Source organism: Aspergillus lucknowensis (assembly GCF_044049455.1).
Source record: "Aspergillus lucknowensis strain CBS 449.75 chromosome Unknown BJX67scaffold_9, whole genome shotgun sequence".
Classification (NCBI taxonomy): Eukaryota; Fungi; Ascomycota; class Eurotiomycetes; order Eurotiales; family Aspergillaceae; genus Aspergillus; species Aspergillus lucknowensis.
Genome location: NW_027263553.1, coordinates 184,798 through 201,640, shown reverse-complemented (window position 1 = coordinate 201,640; position 16,843 = coordinate 184,798). Strand labels below are relative to the sequence as shown.

The 16,843-nt window shown below is 54.1% G+C and overlaps 8 protein-coding genes across 8 annotated transcripts; 6 read left to right on the top strand and 2 right to left on the bottom strand.

The window, feature by feature from the left end:
• Window positions 1-958: 958 nt before the first annotated feature.
• BJX67DRAFT_370725 (Zn(II)2Cys6 transcription factor domain-containing protein) lies at window positions 959-2,444 on the top strand (the record flags this gene model as incomplete). The annotated part of the gene is made up of 2 exons (XM_071030956.1): window positions 959-1,015; window positions 1,110-2,444. 2 exons carry the CDS (start codon window positions 959-961, stop codon window positions 2,442-2,444), a joined length of 1,392 nt encoding a protein of 463 aa, XP_070888457.1.
• An 876-nt stretch (window positions 2,445-3,320) lies between these two features.
• On the top strand, window positions 3,321-3,734 carry BJX67DRAFT_379031 (DUF2406 domain-containing protein; the record flags this gene model as incomplete). Its single annotated transcript, XM_071032474.1, has 2 exons — window positions 3,321-3,540; window positions 3,589-3,734. The coding sequence occupies 2 exons, from the start codon at window positions 3,321-3,323 to the stop codon at window positions 3,732-3,734; spliced, it is 366 nt and encodes a 121-aa protein (XP_070888456.1).
• Window positions 3,735-3,947: 213 nt separating this feature from the next.
• On the bottom strand, window positions 3,948-5,824 carry BJX67DRAFT_332092 (FAD-dependent oxidoreductase). Its single transcript, XM_071027517.1, has 3 exons — window positions 5,556-5,824; window positions 4,500-5,490; window positions 3,948-4,390 (listed from the first exon to the last, which is right to left on the bottom strand). Exons 1-3 carry the CDS (start codon window positions 5,637-5,639, stop codon window positions 4,161-4,163), a joined length of 1,305 nt encoding a protein of 434 aa, XP_070888455.1. The 5' UTR covers window positions 5,640-5,824; the 3' UTR covers window positions 3,948-4,160.
• A 48-nt stretch (window positions 5,825-5,872) lies between these two features.
• BJX67DRAFT_347427 (N2227-like protein-domain-containing protein) lies at window positions 5,873-7,855 on the top strand. Its single transcript, XM_071028534.1, has 4 exons — window positions 5,873-6,147; window positions 6,209-6,448; window positions 6,512-6,884; window positions 6,937-7,855. Exons 1-4 carry the CDS (start codon window positions 6,055-6,057, stop codon window positions 7,536-7,538), a joined length of 1,308 nt encoding a protein of 435 aa, XP_070888454.1. The 5' UTR covers window positions 5,873-6,054; the 3' UTR covers window positions 7,539-7,855.
• BJX67DRAFT_379028 (uncharacterized protein) lies at window positions 7,778-8,236 on the top strand (the record flags this gene model as incomplete). Its single annotated transcript, XM_071032473.1, has 1 exon — window positions 7,778-8,236. One exon carries the CDS (start codon window positions 7,778-7,780, stop codon window positions 8,234-8,236), a length of 459 nt encoding a protein of 152 aa, XP_070888453.1.
• Window positions 8,237-8,430: 194 nt separating this feature from the next.
• BJX67DRAFT_379027 (major facilitator superfamily domain-containing protein) lies at window positions 8,431-10,209 on the top strand (the record flags this gene model as incomplete). The annotated part of the gene is made up of 6 exons (XM_071032472.1): window positions 8,431-8,604; window positions 8,655-8,763; window positions 8,818-8,967; window positions 9,034-9,707; window positions 9,782-9,933; window positions 10,017-10,209. The coding sequence occupies 6 exons, from the start codon at window positions 8,431-8,433 to the stop codon at window positions 10,207-10,209; spliced, it is 1,452 nt and encodes a 483-aa protein (XP_070888452.1).
• Window positions 10,210-10,949: 740 nt separating this feature from the next.
• BJX67DRAFT_379026 (uncharacterized protein) lies at window positions 10,950-13,768 on the bottom strand (the record flags this gene model as incomplete). Its single annotated transcript, XM_071032471.1, has 2 exons — window positions 10,950-12,930; window positions 12,981-13,768. 2 exons carry the CDS (start codon window positions 13,766-13,768, stop codon window positions 10,950-10,952), a joined length of 2,769 nt encoding a protein of 922 aa, XP_070888451.1.
• Window positions 13,769-13,910: 142 nt separating this feature from the next.
• On the top strand, window positions 13,911-16,203 carry BJX67DRAFT_347421 (uncharacterized protein). The gene is made up of 2 exons (XM_071028533.1): window positions 13,911-15,002; window positions 15,068-16,203. Exons 1-2 carry the CDS (start codon window positions 14,308-14,310, stop codon window positions 16,191-16,193), a joined length of 1,821 nt encoding a protein of 606 aa, XP_070888450.1. The 5' UTR covers window positions 13,911-14,307; the 3' UTR covers window positions 16,194-16,203.
• Window positions 16,204-16,843: the final 640 nt, after the last annotated feature.

Here is a 16,843-nt window from a genome sequence, read left to right as displayed (position 1 = left end):
TGCCAATTCTGGTGTACTTTTGCGATGACTAATCTCTCACAGACGCCGACCTCTCAGCAATTCAGGTTGGATGGAGGACGACTGACTGTGAGAGGCATCTGTCAGGACTTCAAGGTTGCAACTGCAATTGCCATCGTCCAGTGCAACTCCAGGTCGACGACCTGACTGGTCACATTCCTGGCGCTGCACTGATCCAAAGCGACAGCTTGCATAAATCGAGCCTCATGCGCCAACCAAAAGTACCGTGGCGTCCGTAAAGGTATTCTTTGAACCGCGCGAGTTCGGCCCCAGGGCTGCTGGAGTATCTTCTCGGCCCTCCTGTTCGCAGACCCGGTTGTTGAGTGGCGTTGAAAGCACAGCAACACTTGCATCAACGCCCGTGCGGCAGCGGCCACCTCACCGCGCTTTCACAGGCTGTTCCAGAGACTCATGCATCAGGACAATTTCGGTGGCTCAACTTCTGTCTCGGAAAAGAATCGTCTCGCGGGAGTGTTTTCCGAAAATTTTACAAGAAGATGATTCGACAATTGAGACCCCTGCCGCTCTACAGGAAGAGCGAAGCCAAGTCTCTTCTGGGGGTGAGAGAGGAATGCTGGCACCCATGTGGCCGCACCGTCTGGCACTTAGCCTGATCAAGGAGGAGTTCAACGGAAGGGAATCTGCAGAATTATGGTACTTCTGAATTAATTAACTTTCTATAGGAGGAATTATTATTATTGTGTCGGCTGAATTAATTCTTACATCACCACTGGGATGAGTTGGAGTCACGGCGGGACCACCGCTTGGCGCTCGGCTGGTCCCCCTGATCTCGTCTCTTTCCAGCAGGTCAGCCGCTTGGGCATGACAGCGGGTCTCGCGATTCTCGGTTGTGAGTGAGTGACGGACCCTGCCCAAGATTCCCCCTCCTCCTGCCCAAGCCCACTCAGGTTGCTTGAACGGGTTTTTGTGGCTCCAAATAATGGTTGGCGTCCCACGCAATCCCAGCTGCCGAGAGTGCCTCCAGCGTCGAGTGAAAGTGAGCAGCCCCTGCTGCAGTTGTGCAGTTGTGTGGAGATGGAGAGAGACCGAATCTCCTTGTATGTCTGTGTCAGCCCTAATACAAGGCTTAGTGTGACCGTACCCGCCCCGAATGTCATCGTTGCCAGGCCCGCGGGGTTCGGTGCCCTGGTTACCGCAGAGCCCTCAAGTTCTACAACCAGACGACTGGCCACGGGGACTTCACAGATGCGAGGGAGTTCGACAGACAGCAAGATGAAAAGCGTAATCCTCGGCCGGGCCGCTCTCGGTCCACCGATGCCCTCGCCCTCGCCCTCATTCGCCGACCGAGTTTCGATGACAGCCTGGTCCCGAGTCTTGCGGGGAGAGCACTCGACAGCCAGACAAAGGAGGTCTTTGAGTATGTTGTCCGTGCAACCTTCCCCGTCACTTTTTCCACCTTCGCGCCACGCCTGGAGCCTAACTGGGTGGACTTTATCCGATATCACCAGGGGGCCCGGACGGAATCCGTTGAACGGGCTCTCCGATGCCTCAACACCTGGTATCTCGGCGTGAAGAACAAGGACCCGGAGATCGTGGGGAAATCCCGATACATGTATGGGGGTGGCCTGCGCTGCCTCGCAGGTCTGGTTGCCAACCCCAACACAAGAACCTCCGACATCACATTGGCGACCGCGGTCATGCTGGCTGTCTTCGAGATGCTGGACCCCGTCACCCCCCAGTCGTGGCTGGTCCATTCGCGCGGAATTGGCCAGCTTCTTCAGGAACGAGGACCGCGTGCGTATAGTAGTGGCTTCTCGCGCACCATCTTCGTCACCATCCGTTCGTTTATGCTTGCCGACGCATTTGTCAGAGAGGAGGCGTCCTTCCTTGGGCAACCCGAATGGCGAGCCGTCAACCAAGAAGCGACCATACTCGACGACCGCAACGGGAAGGGAAATTGGATTACCAAAGTCGTCGAGGAAATCTTCAACGAGATCAGCCTTGGCCCTGGTTTCCTGGCACAAACTACCACTCTCGTAAAGGGGCGCTCAGCAGGCGGAGTATCGCGAGAGGACCTGACCTGCCGTATCCAGCATAGCCGCGGCATCCTGCGCAATCTTCAGCGCCAGCTAGCATCTGCCGCGGGCCTGAAGACACAACTCAAAGAGATCAAGGATATAGACAAGTCGGGTAGCTATTCGCTTGAACACGTTCGCACCATTGCTGGACGCTGTCTCCAGGGCCTCGGCGCTGGTCTTGCCTTGCTCGACCAGTTGCTGGTGTTGCTGGAGGCGGACAAGAAACGCTCTGGGGAAGGTCGCGTTTCTGAAATCTCCTGGGGGGATGATCGAATTCCTCAGCCGGCCGCCACGATCGAGGGGCCTTTCTCGGCGGCTGACCGGCCGATGGACTGGCTGGATCAGATTTCGATGTCGATGGGGACTTTAGCCATTTCCAACACTTGACATTGTCCGGAACTGCTCATCGCTATCGACATATCAACGGAGTTTTCCGCGACATGCCCTCTATGCACATCTTGTATCATGGGAACTGAGGAGTCATCACCAGCGCCCATCGACACCGTTTAGGAGATGTCTGATCGGGCTCAGCTTGGGTGTGATTGGAAAATATGTTTACAACGCTCTTGTGGTAGCGACCGGGTGGCTCAGTTACAACCATTCTGTCTTATCGCCGCTGCACAGCTTCCGGGGCAATCGATTGAATCTGAAGAATGTGCAAATCGGCGGTCGGCCGGCTGCTGGAGAGCCGACCACATTACTCAGTTGCGCCCATTTGACCAGGTTTATTCCCTCATGAACGGGGCATGAATTTTTTTTTCCACGTCATCCTTCTTTCCTGGCCATTGTCGCAGATCTTTCAACTGTTTTCATCTGCAGGTTTTCTGGTTGTGGTTAGCATTCCAACTCCGCGTGCATCAGGCTTCCCGATCCGGGCATTCCACAACGCCTGTCGCTGCAACAGCAGCCATCGCCTTGGTCCATCAGCAGAAGAAACGTATGCCGAGCCTAACTTGGTCCGTCTTTCCTGCGTGGTTGCCAAATCGGCGGATACTCTCTTATTGGCCGCGCAATATGTGCGAAGCCTTCGTCTCGCTGCATTAGTCGAAGCTTGGCGAAGATTCAGCCGATGCTGGTTCCAGTTCCGGCGCGTTACGCTCCAGCATCCCAATGCAGACGGACAGATTGCACGTCCCATGTCGCGATCAGAAGGCGCTGGACGTTCACGAGACTTATATCTGTGCCCGCAGTCCGTACCGCGCCGCCATGCCATGCCACGCCACCCAGCCAGACAATCCGTGAGCGCGAGCCAGCACCGACAACATGCCGTCCTCTCTTGCGTCTTCCGGGTCGAGCCAGAGCGACAAGAAGACCACGCTCTCTGGGAAGTCTGACGAGCTAGGTACGACGACCCATCTGAAACAGCTGTGGAACATGGAGCTTGGACCGAACTTTAACAACCCTCGCGCCGCAGTGGTGGAAGACGGACCTGCGTTATCCCTCAGCGCTATCCAGCACCTGGATCGACAGGGGAAGGTTATCGGTGCGTTTTCACCCCTTCGATTTACCATCGGGGAACTGACCTTATTAGCCGACCCGGACCGCTCGAACCCAACCCGTCCACGCCTCGAGCGGCCCCTCGACACCATCCGCGGCTTCGAAGCCGCCATTGAAGCACGGCGGGGCCGTGCCCAGGTTCAACGGATGCCGAGCAGTGAAGAGCGGGAAGCGCTATGATTATCTGATCTTTTATTGTTCCATGTCTATGTCTACCACGCAATTCTGTCCCCGGCGCTAGTCTGGTGCGGTTATTTTTGTCTGGTACTGGTCCGCTCTATGATTTATCCTGATGAATCCATGTTCCTAGCAGTCTATGGTCTAGTGTATGCGAGTTGATGCCGAGAGTCGAATGTCGGAGCTGACAGATCCTCTTCCATGCCTGGCCTTCGGACCGCGTCGGCGACTGTCCTTTCTATCGTGCGCGGGCATTGTGTGTTTGGTGTGGAATCATCTGTATCCTGTGCCTCGTACGCCGTCTGTACCCGCCCTTGGTAAATGGCGGCTCTTTCTTCTCTCCTCCTGTCACTGTACATCAATTTTTTATTTTCCATCTATTTTCTTCCCTCACCCTCTGCTCGATCTACCGTTTCGGACAAATCAAAATTAAAGCTTCCTCCTCGCTAAAATCGCCGAGTCCTCATTCAAAGACTCCCAATCATGCGCATCAAAACAAGCCTGCCGACTGAGTCGCACAGCGCGCTGCGTCCGCTCACGCATCTCACTCTCATACGCGTCAATCGCACCCTTCGCATCCGCGCCAGCGTATATCTTCTCAATAGCCGGGACGAGATGAAATATGTCCAGGATACCATGGTTCCCTGCTTCGCCGCGATCTATTCCCCATTCACATCCACGTGTATTGTTAGCTTAGCTCTCAACGCATGGCAGTAGAGATGGAAGGGAGCGAAAGGGAGTCAAAGGGGAGGGTTAGGGCATACATACACATCGTCATCGCGTGGGCCGCATCTCCCGCGAGCGTCACCGTCCCCTCTCTATTATCCCAGGGCTCGCACTCCCAGTCCGCCAACTTGACCTCGACGACCGGCGTCCCCTCGGGAATCCGCTGGATCGTCTCATAAAGGAAGGGCGCGAATCCAGCGGCGCGGCGCTTCATATTCGATAGTCGTTCTGCGTCTGTCGGGGGGACTTCGTCGCTGGGTGATCGGACGGACCAGGAGAGCCCGAGTTGGGCTCTATACGGTCTTGCTTTACTTTTACTTTCTTTACTCGGTCGCTCGTGCAAGTGCTCGTGCTCGCGCTCCGGTGTATCAAGCATCGAGAACCAAAGAAATATCCCCGTCTCCGGATGACACCCCTGGAAGAGAAGGGGGTCCATGGCGCGTAACGGCGCGACCTCGTCGGCCGAGAGGTCGACCGCGACGCCCGTGAACCGGATGGGGAGCTGGCTGTTCACGTAGTTATCGGGGCGGAGGAATTGCCGGATCGCCGAGTGCGAGCCTTCTGCGCCTATCACCAGGCGTCCGGGGATACTCTCCTCCTCCTTCTCCTCCTCTCCGTTGAGAAATAGAAGACGCGGCCTGCCACTCTCGTCGAAGGTAACGCCCTCTACCTTCCGTCCCCACTGGATATGGGTATGGGTATGGCTATCTGTATCTGTACCGCCAGCACCTGCATCCCTCCCCAACTCCCTGATCAGGACACCGCGAAACCGCTCGCGATTCACGCGCCAGCGTTTATTCGGCGGAATGCGCCACTTCACGTCTCCCGTTGCGAGATTCAGGAAGAGGAAATTGCCGCTGTCGTTCTTTGCGATTTCGGGGTCGACTTGGGTCTCTGTTTCGATTTGTGCGAGGGTCTCCCTGGAGAGGAGGGAAGGGAGGTACTGCAGTGCCCAGTGGAGGGTTAATGCCCAGCCCTGATGGCGGGAGGAGGGGGTGGGGTCGCGCTCGTAGATGATGAAGGGGATGTTTTTCTAGATAGGACTTGAAGGTTAGTTTGTTGTGCGTTTTGGCAATCGAGGGAGAGAGGGAGGGGGACCTGTTTGAGTGCGTGGGCGAGGATTAGGCCGGTTATCCCGGCGCCGACGATGAGGACGGGGTCATTGGGATTTGGTTTCGCCATTTTCTTCTTCTTCTTTCTTTTCACTTCCCTTTATTTTCCGATTGTGATCTGTTCTTGAACGAGGGAGGAGGGGATGGGATGCTGAGGGGCAGAATGGCAATGCTGACGGGGAAGGGCCGAGTGGAGAGCTGAGCTCCAGGTCCACTAGTTGCAGAAATTGCAGGGGTCTTTGATTTGCTTATCTGAAGGATTGTAATGGGATGGAAGTTAACTTGTTCGTTAAATTAAGGTGCTGGACAGAGAAATTCGGAGCTCCCTCCATCTCTACAATGCCTCGGATGAAGCCCTAATTCCAAATCGCCACCGCTCGATACTTCGAGACTGTGGGGACCTTGCAGTGAGGACCCTGCGCGAACAGCCTTGCGATCATCTTGCGGGGAAATTCTCAATCATTTCTCAGTATGTCTGCCTCAACATGCGGCTTCTACTCCAATTCCTCTGGCTATGGGCTTCCCTCATGAATATCGCATCGGCGACCATCGCTGAACCCGAGCCCGAGGAATGGCAGGTCCGTCCGTCCCCGTCCCACCACCCAGCTAATGCGCGTCCACGCAGACTAAACGGCAAAGGACATAACAAAGGTAATCGTCGCGAACATTACCAGCCTCGAAGATCGCAGCACGCGACAAGCGGAAGAATACTCTCGTCTGCAGGACCGTCTCGCGCGATCGGCCTCATGGAACGTGAACCACCCGCGACATCGCCTCCTCACGGCCCTACACGGGTTCTCGCGATACAAGGAGCGCAACCTGGCGGAGGTGAAGCGGTGGAGGAATTTGTATAAGCATGTACCAAAGGCGCAGAAGACGGTACGTCCCTGGGTACTTTGAGTGGCGTGTGGTACATGACTGATACTGTATGGGACGATGAAGGTGGTCGAGAGGATCGTCGGGTATACGCGGAAACTGAATACGGTTGAGCATCTATTCGAAGAGAATGACAAGATCGCGAGTGAAATTGTGCGGTACGGTCTGGATTACTATAATATCTCGCAGGCTGAACTAGATGAGTTCGTAGCTGAAGCCGAGAAGGAGAAGAAGGTGGCGGATCGCACGAGTGTGGTACAAGCGATGAAACACTTTGTGCGTGACTGGTCTGAAGAAGGGTTCATTGAACGGAGGGATGCGTTCCCTTGTATCCTGGGTTATCTAGCGCGCATGGACCGGTCGGAGGAGCGGCCACTCCGGGTGTTGGTCCCAGGCGCTGGAGCGGGACGGTTGGGATATGAGATTGATGCGTTAGGAGGTAGCACCACCCGACCCTTCCTTTCTATCGAGGTGTTGCTGACCAAAGGCAGCCTTTGAAGTGACTCTCAACGAATGGTCCGCGTACATGAATCTCGTCCACCGCTACGCAACGCAAGGCCCAGCACCAAATAGCCTCGCCTACCACCCGTACATCGACTGGTGGTCGCACCACGCAACAACAGCAGACATGCTGCGCGCCGTCACCTTCCCCGACTGGATCCCCTCAACTTCAAGAGTCGTCATGGTCGAAGGCGACTTCACGACCGTCTTCTCGGGGGAAGACTCAGATTCCGGGACATACGACGTAATCGTGACGCTCTTTTTCATCGATACCGCGCGAAACATCATGTCCTACCTGGAGACTATCCACCGTCTGCTGAAGCCCGGTGGGATGTGGATGAATCTAGGGCCGTTGCTCTACGGGACGGGTCCCTGGCTGCAGCTTTCGCTCGATGAGATTGTGCTGCTGAGTGAAGCGGTAGGATTCGAGTTTGAGGTTGATGAGGCGGACCGGGGTTGTGGAAATCCGACTCCGGGGGTGGGCGGCTTGGATGGGAAGGTGAGGAGTTTATATGTGCCGTATGGCCAGAATGCGAGGGGGCTGAGTCGGAACGCGTATGACGCGCAGTTTTGGAGGGCACGGCGGGTATAAAGCTGCCAGGGATGTCAATGAATACAGAGAAGCCAGTGATGTGTGAAAGAGCATGCCATAGATCCCTCCCCAGAGGTAATTTTCCGAGCATCTCCGATTCTTCGGCCTTATGTTTCCTGATAGAGTCCCGGAGCCGAGAACGGGGGGAATATTTATACTCGACGTCAAGCCAGGCCATCGCACTTCACTCACTTCTTCATCATCTCCTGTTTTATCTGTCAGTCCTTGACCTCAAGAAAATGGCCCGTCCAGGATCAATTCTGATAACCCTCGTCGCCCTCGTAACCTCAGTAATGTGCTACATCATCGAATTCAACGAAACCCACATCTACAACCCGCGCTGGCCCCCCCATGCAAAATTCCACGGCGGCCAGACAATGTCGATGGGTCTCGTCCTCGGGCTGACGGCACTGTTCTATCTGTACCGCCACTCTCCGAGTGCCGAGCTGAAGATCCACGACCTGCACACCGCGACCTGGATCAGCAGTCTCTATTGGATCACGCAGCTGAGCGCGTTCTTGTATCCCGGGTCGGCGGCCATGGACCCTGAGTTCGGAGACGGTGCGCCGCAGATTCGTGTTTGTGCGGTTGTGCTGACGATGTTGGGGGTTGGATTGTGGGTGGAGAGAAGGAGGTTGGTGGCTGCAGCTGCGGCTGAGGCGAGGGGTGCTTCCGCGGAGAAGACTCGGAGATATTGAATATGGCCGAGACTGATTGGGAACGGGGTTGTGGTGAAGCACTGCGCTCATCCTTTAGCCTGAAGAGGAGTATGCAGCTGCAGGGGTTTATCTCAACACGTGAGCGCACAGCAGGGGTTGATCTTCTGTCTCTCTGCAGCCTTATTTCACCCCACTTTCACTTACCATGTTTCAAGAAAAAAAAAAAGCAAACAATGGATAGTGAAAAAGCCAAAGCAACTTCTCAACGCCCTTCTGTGGCTCTTGAAGACTATATCGCGGACACACGTCTATCTGACACTGCGCTCCTGCGCCGGATCGACTGGCGCATCCTGCCAATCGCGTTCTTGACGTACTTCCTGCAATTTCTGGATAAGGTGACCTTGAACGTAGGTCTGCCTGCTCAGGATAAATGAGAGAGACACTAAGTGAGTTGCAGTATGCAAATGTCATGGGCATCCAAGACGACCTGGGGATGTCCGGGAACGACTTCTCCTGGCTCGCGACTGCCTTCTTCATTGCCTATGGCCTGGCCGAGCTTCCACAGGGTGAGTCTCTCTCTGCCCCAGACGGTGTACATTGCATTGAAAGCTAATTGACAGGCTACCTCTTGCAAAACTACCCCGTCACGAAAGTCCTCGGCTGCAACATCCTCGTCTGGGGCACAACTCTCTGCTGCACTGCTGCGACGCAGAACTACGCTGGCATCTTAGCCCTACGGATCCTCCTCGGCATGACCGAGGCAGTTATTGGTATCTGTCCACCCCTATATCTCCATACACACGACGTGGCATACTAACAGCCCACTGCGTGGGCAGCCCCCGCCCTCACAATCTACACAAGCATGTGGTACACCCGCGCCGAGTCCACCCCCCGCTTCGGCTTCTGGTACTGCGGCCTCGGGGCAGGCCAGATATTCGGCGGCCTGATCTCCTTCGCTGCTCAGCACGCCCCGGAGTCCCTCTCCTTTGCCGGCTGGCGAATCATGTTCGTCGCTGTCGGGGCCGTGAATCTCCTCGTTGCCGTGCTGGCCCTGCTCTGCCTCCCCGTATCCCCAGAGACATCTTCATTCCTCTCCCCAGAGGAGAAAGCTCGCCTCGCGCACCGCCTAAAGTGCGACTCCGCGTCCCTCGGCCCCAAAACCTTCCAGAGATCCTCGCTCCTCGCGTCCCTAAGCGACGCCCAAACCTGGCTTCTGACCCTGCTCACAATCCTAACGGTCATGCCGTCCGGGTTAATAACGACGTTCTCGGCAACCCTCATTCGGAACTTCGGATACACGCCCAAGGAGTCGGCGCTCCTGAATATGCCCTCGGGCGTCGTGAGTATCCTCTCGACGATGCTCTCGACGTACGCGATTGCGCGCGGGTATCCCCGCTGGCTGGCCATCGATATCTTGCTTGTCCCGACGCTGGTGGGGGCTTGTCTGATGTCGTTTTTGCCGGAGGAGAATCAGGCGGGTTGTCTTGTGGGGATTTATATGGTTAATACGGTGCGTCCACCTTTTTTTTTTTTTGGCATTCTCCTTTCGACGGTTTCGGGTATTGACTATTGACTATCGAATAGACAGTTGCCCCGCTCGCTCTCGTCTTCGCATGGACCGGGGCCAATTTCAAGGACTATACGATGAAAGTCGCGGGCTGCGCGTTGGTCTCGGTGGGATTCAGTATCGCGAATATTATCGGGCCGCAGACGTTCCAGGCGAGGGATGCGCCGGGGTATGTCACTGGAGCTTTTCTCTACACCCGTCCCCGGGGTTTGAACGGCACGGAGCATGGTGGTCTAATAATTCTTGATGCAGGTATATCCCCGCAAAAATCACGATTGTCGCTGTGAACGCTGCCGCGATTGTTGTTTCGACCGCACTTCGGGTATTGTATGGGGTGAGGAACGCAAAGGCTGATCGGATGGGTGACTCGGCGAGGAGTTCGATCGAGGCGAAGCTAATAAATGGGGAGAGGGAGGAGGATGTGGCATTTCGCTATGTGTATTAGATTGCCAACCCTATATGATACACTCTGGTAGGATCCTATATACACATTCTATGGTATGTTTAAACAATCGTCAGGGTTAGCGCTCTCTCAAACCATCCTTGACGCTGCCGGAAGGCGAGGGTCCCTGTTCCATATTCTCGATCGGATTGGCCTCATAACTGCACGTAGTAGCCTCACCGGAAAGGTGAAACTAATCGACGGCCACACTGAAGTTTGACTCGGATGCCTGCTTAACCATGACGGAGATGGTCCCGAAGTGCGCCACGAGTGTGATAACACCCTAGTAATCACCAGGATGATTCGACCGCATCACCAGCTTTGATAGGAGCTAGTTGCCAGTCTCTGGGTCAAGTTGACACAGCCTGTGAACTGCGAAAGCCTTGCCGAGGCGGATATGACTCTGGGCGGCAGGTGTGCGACTGTTGCTAACTGTATCGTCAATCCCGCAGGGAGCTATCTGAACGTCCAGAGTGATTCCAGAGCTAACCTGGCGTGGTCAGTCTCAGTATGCTCCCGGTCTATTGAGGAGACTGCCTTTTATGCCAGCCACATCAGCTCGAAGCCTATGTCAATAACACTGCTAGGGATATCTGCCCGCTTGACCAGGCACCGGAAGCAGCCGTGGTTCGGTCGCTGTCAACCAGAATAGCTCTTCACTCGGAAGGGTTGATCCTTTTTAGTGGAGTGGCAAATTCCCACAGTCGCATGTACCAATACGCCAAAAGCAATATCCGGGCGGGTTATCGTTCAAACCGGCCATGCCACTGCTTCCCCGTCTGGATGTATCGCTCTAATAGCGCCTTCGCGGTCGATGCCGCCGCTGCCGCCGCAAAATGCTGCCAACTCTTGTTTTTATGACTGTCTGCATAGTCGCATACGGCTTTGATCACAATACAGGGAATTTCTTCCCATACTCCCGCTCCTTCCATCTCGAATGCGGCGATGCCGTGAATCTTGGCAATCCTATCGCGATCCTCGCCGGACTTTATGACTGCATCTCCGGAACCAATGCTTCCGATATAGATTGACGGAGCTTGAGCTTCTTTGCTGCGCCCCGCCGCTTCTAGTTGCCGTTTAATCTCAAGCCGTTCTCGTCGTACTAGATATTTGCTATCACAACCAAGCTCATCACATGACAATGTGCGGGATTCATTGCAGACACGTGAAGAACCGTCTCTCGTTCCCGTGCAGGAACACTGTGCGGAGCGATGATGTTTGTGCTGGTAGTGTGCTTGGAAGAGCCTATCTTGTGACGCTCCTGGATACTTGTATCTCGCAGTGCGACGATTACTTCTCGTGCTGTCTTGGATTTGCTGGAGATATATTGCCGCCTTGCGCTCGAGGCGATCGCGTGCAGTATCTGTCTCGAATACAGCAAGAAGATTGCGGATGTGCTTGGACGCTCTGCCGAGACTGTCTTCGACCGCAGTCGTTGTCGAGAACCCGTCGGGGTATTGCTTGCCAAAGTCATATTGTACAATGCGCTTGCTGATGACCACATCACCAAGGAGAAGCTCCTCGGAATCCGCCAGATAGGGAACACCACCACAGATTCCAGTGACCAGAGCAAGCCTGAGCCCGGGGTAGCTTGACCGAAGGCTTGCAGCGGCAGCAGCAGCGCTGACCTTGCCCATGCCTGCTAAAAGAACTAGAACCACGTTCGACTTTCCGATACGCCCTGTCGTGTATATGTTGGTATCTCCGTCTGCCCTACCATAATACTCCCCATCTTCGTCCCAAAACTCGTCGACTAAGGTGGAGACCGCATTGTACTCTAACGACAAGGCACATACTATTGCAACCTCGAATTCATTGCGGGTGGAAGGGCGGGTAGGTTTCTGAGCTGGAAGTCCAACTGATGGTTGGTGGTCAACCGGCGGTGCTAGTGATAGCTTCTTTGAAAGTGGGAGATCGGACACCGAATCACGCCGTTTTCGTTTCGACGTCTCGGGGTTCGCCATCAGCTCCAGATTCCGCACTACTTGTTCGTAAATGGCCTTTCTCAAGATTTGATCAGTCACCGGAGACCCTTCTTGGTCGAGGAATTTGGGAAGAGCCATGTGGAGGTAGAGACAACCCTCTACAGCTTTCAGGTAGTTGGCACTCCCTTCTCTCTCTGCCACATTCACAAAGTCACACATCTCCGCCCACTTCGATAAGTTCGCCTTGCTTTCCGGCTGTATCTCAATTGGGATTGTATCCCCGCTGTCGATTTCGAGAAGAAGTTTTGCGAATGATAGAAGAACGGGGTTGCCAGGGCCTACTCCGTAAAATGAACCAGATGACTCTGCTGCGGATTCTTTGGGCTTAAGTGATATATAAAGAGCACGGTGACTAGGCTGTGTACCAGAAGGGCGTAGAAAATATAGAGACTCTGGCTTCCAGGTGTACAAGCCTAGCTCGAGGTCCTGGTTGAAGAAGTCCATCAAGCATCTTGCGAGGGAAAGGGCCAAGAGGGCTTTCTCTCGAGAGCTAAATTTCCCTTTCGCCGTTCCCGCGAGGTAGTCCCTCGCAGTGATTCGAGTGAAGACCTTTTGATCGAGGAGTTGAGCGAGTGATTCAACAGAGAGCTTATTGACTGACGACATGACTGCTGGCATTTTATCCGTTATATCAAACAGTCCCTGTTGATCAACGACGACGTGGAGTACCTTGCCGTTCGCCTGAGCCCGGTGGATTGCATTACATATACTGTTCTTTTCGCTGGGGTCGACTTTCACTCTGATTATGGTCAAGGCGAAATTCTTCACGAGAAGGGTGTTGTAGCGTACTTGAATGAACCACATTTGGCCTCCTGCCAAACCATTTGGTGGCACACAGATATGAACATATCAAACGCAGCTTGGTGTGTATCAGACTGCCATTCGTCTGATATCCTCAACTTGATTTCGTGGGATATCCCACAGTCACGCTGCTGAAAGTCCTTGAAAATGGCGTCAATCACGGCGCTGGCGGTTCTCTGTTGTTGACCAGGTTTCTCTTGTGCCAACGGACTTTCCGGAGTGTCATGTTGCTGGACTATCGGGAGATTGACATTTTTGAGCTCCTTCGCCCCGAGTATGGTGCGTTCTAAAAGCTCCTTCCATGCGATGACCCGGTCGATTGCAGATTTCCCTGTCTGATTCTCGGGAAGCTTGAACAGTGCTCGTGGGCCGATAATTAAATTGTACTGGCCTGGAGTGCAGTCGACGAACTTGATGAGAGAATCCAAGCTTGGGTACTGATCACCGAGAAGCGCCATTCCATTTTGTGAGTGGCATTCTGGAGCTTGGGACGGCTTGACGAGGTCATTATTGACAATTTCATTGAGCGAGGACAAGAGATTCAGTGCGGTTTGTTCGATCTCGGAGTAGTCATTCTCAGGGTGTTCGATTGTTGCTGGTGTGGCGGTGATAATGGAGCGCAGGTCCGTATCGAGAAAAGCGGCGTCGTTGCGCCATTTCCGCGCATTGACGGGGGCACTGGGCGCGATAGTTCTGGTAAACCTTGCCAACCTGCCAGACAGGTGCGATCTGAGGGCTTGGACGCCGTTCCACCCGGGCGAGTCCGTGAGAAGCATGTCTCGGGGGGTTGGTTGTTGAGAGAGCGAACGGAGATGCGAGCGGCCTGAAGGCCCGCAGCCTGCAGGATTACCTAATTCGGCAGGTGGGGTAGAAACAGCCTCATCTTCTGCTGTCGACACCTCAATCCATCATCGATCTCCGCCTCGACACGACGGTCAATGTCTGGCACGATTGGAGGTGCTGATGGACCTGCCGAGGACCCGGAGCCGATTTTCGGCCTCGCTACGGAATGCGAAAGTTTGTATGCGAAACAAGTCAACACGCTAAACGACCATGACGAGCCGGACGGCGCGAAGCTTCTCCTGGAGCTTCAACAGCGATTTGCTGCCTGGGCGAGCTTTCTGGGTGTTTTTGCGGAGCCGAATGTGTGTCTGGATCGCAGACTCCGGCATCATGTGGAGATCCAGGATAATGTGCTCCGTCTGTTGGATATCTTGCATACGAACCTCACTTGCTGTACCTCGCCGTCCTGCTGGTTGCTCATCCGTTTCTAACACAGATCCCAGTATTTGAGCGCGAGAGCCCATTTGTGCAAATGGACGTTGACTCTTCCACCGAGCCTGCACGCCCATCCCATCGGTTTTACATGAGTGTGCACAGTCTGGATGCAATCTCTGGAGCAGTTGATCGTCTCAATCAACTTGCACTAGTAATCCGGAGGTCGTCGATAACGAGTGAGACGACAAAGGCTCGAAGGTTTGCCGAGAGATTTGATCTCACCTCTTTCGAGACACTCGCCTACGGGTCTCTAAAGACGCTATATCCCGACGCCAGTGAAAGCCTGCGAGAGCAACTGGCACGATCAATGACGGAAATATACGCCCTATTCCTTCGCCGAAGATCTCGCCAGCAACATCTCGGAGCCCCTCGGTTGGCGCGCCAAGCGTCACCTTTAGCTCCGATCAGCGAGGAAATCCCTGGAGCCGAAGCGGGAGGGCCAATGGAACTCGATTCGCAAACCCCGCTGTCAACCGGAGAGCTGAACCCGGGGGCTCCTCACCTCCATCCGTTCCGGCCGCTACGTCAGGGACCGTTGACCGAGCCCACGTCGATCGACAGCCACGAAGTCAGGGCCAGAATGCGAAAATTATTTGATCCCTCAACACGCGGTGGCACGAAGTCGATCCTGGCCCACCAGGCTGACTACCCCTTACCTGCGGAAGGAAGTCTTACGTGCCAATGGTGCTTTGGGCCCCTTCCGACTGGTCCAATAACCAAACCCCAATGGCGGTATGGTACCGCGAGCCCTATTGGATTCTGAAAAGCTAACGAGATTCTAACATCGTGTAACCAAGGGAGCATGTCAACGAGGATCACTTACCATACGTTTGTATCTCTCACACTTGTTCCGAGTCATTACCAAGATTTGCAACATCCACAGAATGGTTCCAGCATATGCTGAGCAACCACGGCGGGAAGTGGCATCAGGAAGTCCACGCACCCTGGTCGTGGGCTTGCCCCTTGTGTGCCAATGAAGAAGCTATCTTTACACACTCAAGTGAACTTACCCATCATTTTGACACCATTCATCGGGGTACCCTGACAGAGTCTCAGGCTCGTGCGGTTGTGGGACAGAGTCAATTCCAATTTCCTCGGTCGCCGAATATCTGCCCCTTGTGTTGTTTCTCTGTCGTAGACGAACGGCATAGTCCTCGACCGGGACACATCAATGGCAAAGTGCCATCACACAGTGAAGATCAACATGGAGCGGAGGCCCATGAGCAGTCCTGGGTGGACTCCCCGTCAAGCAAGCCAGCTAACGCCGAAGTTGTCGCCGCCCACATAGCCGCGCACCTTCAATTCCTTATGCTTCTAACGCTGCGTTTGATATCTGCAGATGACGTGATTGACATGTCCAATGATAATCAGAGTTCATCTCCCAACACTGACGATCGCGGCTCAGACCGTGGCTCTGACGGCAGCGATCATAGTCTAGAGATTGGCAGCAGATCAGGTGGTAGCGACTTTGACCCTAGGACCAATTTCGAGCGTCAATTGGAGAATCAAATACTTGAATCTAACGATATTGACTGGCGTTACATTCTGGACCCCCATGCGCCGGATGATTGGCGCGGCTCGCACGATCCTAAATTTTTACTGCCTTTATCCGAAAGCACGGAGGCGGAGGATGTTTCAAGCCCATATTCTCAACCTGAGAGGGGTTCAACGCCAAAGCAAAGTGTATCGATTGATGAAGAGACAGACGCAGTCATCGATCGCCTTCTTGCCGCCAGGGGCTCCGAGCGTGGAATGATGGTTCAACTGCGCGAGTCAGAAATCAGGTATCTTTGCGCACGGGCAAGAGAGATATTTTTGGCCCAGCCAATTCTATTGGAGCTGGAAGCCCCAATCAAGGTATATCCACGGTGTAATGTTGCCAGTACATGGCTACTTAGGCTAAGACGATTAGGTCGTTGGTGACATCCATGGACAATTCTACGATTTGCTCCGACTCTTTGAATTCGGCAGCTTTCCTCCTGAGGCGAACTACATCTTTCTCGGCAATTACGTTGACTACGGACCACAGTCTATTAAAGTCATATGCCTTCTCCTGGCTTACAAAATTAAATACCGCGAAAATATGTTCCTTCTGCGCGGCAACCATGAAATAGCCGATGTGAGCAGAAAATGTGGATTTTACGACGAATGCAAAAGACGATACAATGCAAAGCTTTGGAGTGTATTCGTCGATCTTTTCAACTGCATGCCGTTGGCGGCCATTATTGATGAGAAAATATTCTGTCTGCATGGAGGATTAAGCCCTGATCTGAATTCGATGGAACAGATTCGACGAATCATGCGGCCTACGGATGCAAGCCACCCATTCCAATCCTTTATGGTCCGCGCTGACATGTTATCTGGTAGATACCTGACTCTGGTTTAATGTGTGACTTACTCTGGAGCAACCCTTCTCGTAAAATCACCGGGTGGACTGAGAATATTGAGACGTCGTATTATGAAGGTGATTACGACCTGGGATTTTCCTTCGGACCGGATGTTGTTTCTCGGTTCCTGCAAAAGCATGACCTGGATTTGATCGTTCGAGGACACCAACTTGTCGAAGATGGATA

Coding starts and splice junctions, on each gene's coding strand:
- BJX67DRAFT_332092 (XM_071027517.1), bottom strand. CDS start 5,639: ATGGCGAAACCAAATCCCAATGACCCCGTCCTCATCGTCGGCGCCGGG. Junction 5,491..5,555: donor TCGCCCACGCACTCAAACAG/GTCCCCCTCCCT, acceptor AGTCCTATCTAG/AAAAACATCCCCTTCATCAT. Junction 4,391..4,499: donor GGCCCACGCGATGACGATGT/GTATGTATGCCC, acceptor AATGGGGAATAG/ATCGCGGCGAAGCAGGGAAC.
- BJX67DRAFT_347421 (XM_071028533.1), top strand. CDS start 14,308: ATGGACGTTGACTCTTCCACCGAGCCTGCACGCCCATCCCATCGGTTT. Junction 15,003..15,067: donor ATAACCAAACCCCAATGGCG/GTATGGTACCGC, acceptor CGTGTAACCAAG/GGAGCATGTCAACGAGGATC.
- BJX67DRAFT_347427 (XM_071028534.1), top strand. CDS start 6,055: ATGCGGCTTCTACTCCAATTCCTCTGGCTATGGGCTTCCCTCATGAAT. Junction 6,449..6,511: donor TACCAAAGGCGCAGAAGACG/GTACGTCCCTGG, acceptor GGGACGATGAAG/GTGGTCGAGAGGATCGTCGG. Junction 6,885..6,936: donor TGAGATTGATGCGTTAGGAG/GTAGCACCACCC, acceptor GACCAAAGGCAG/CCTTTGAAGTGACTCTCAAC.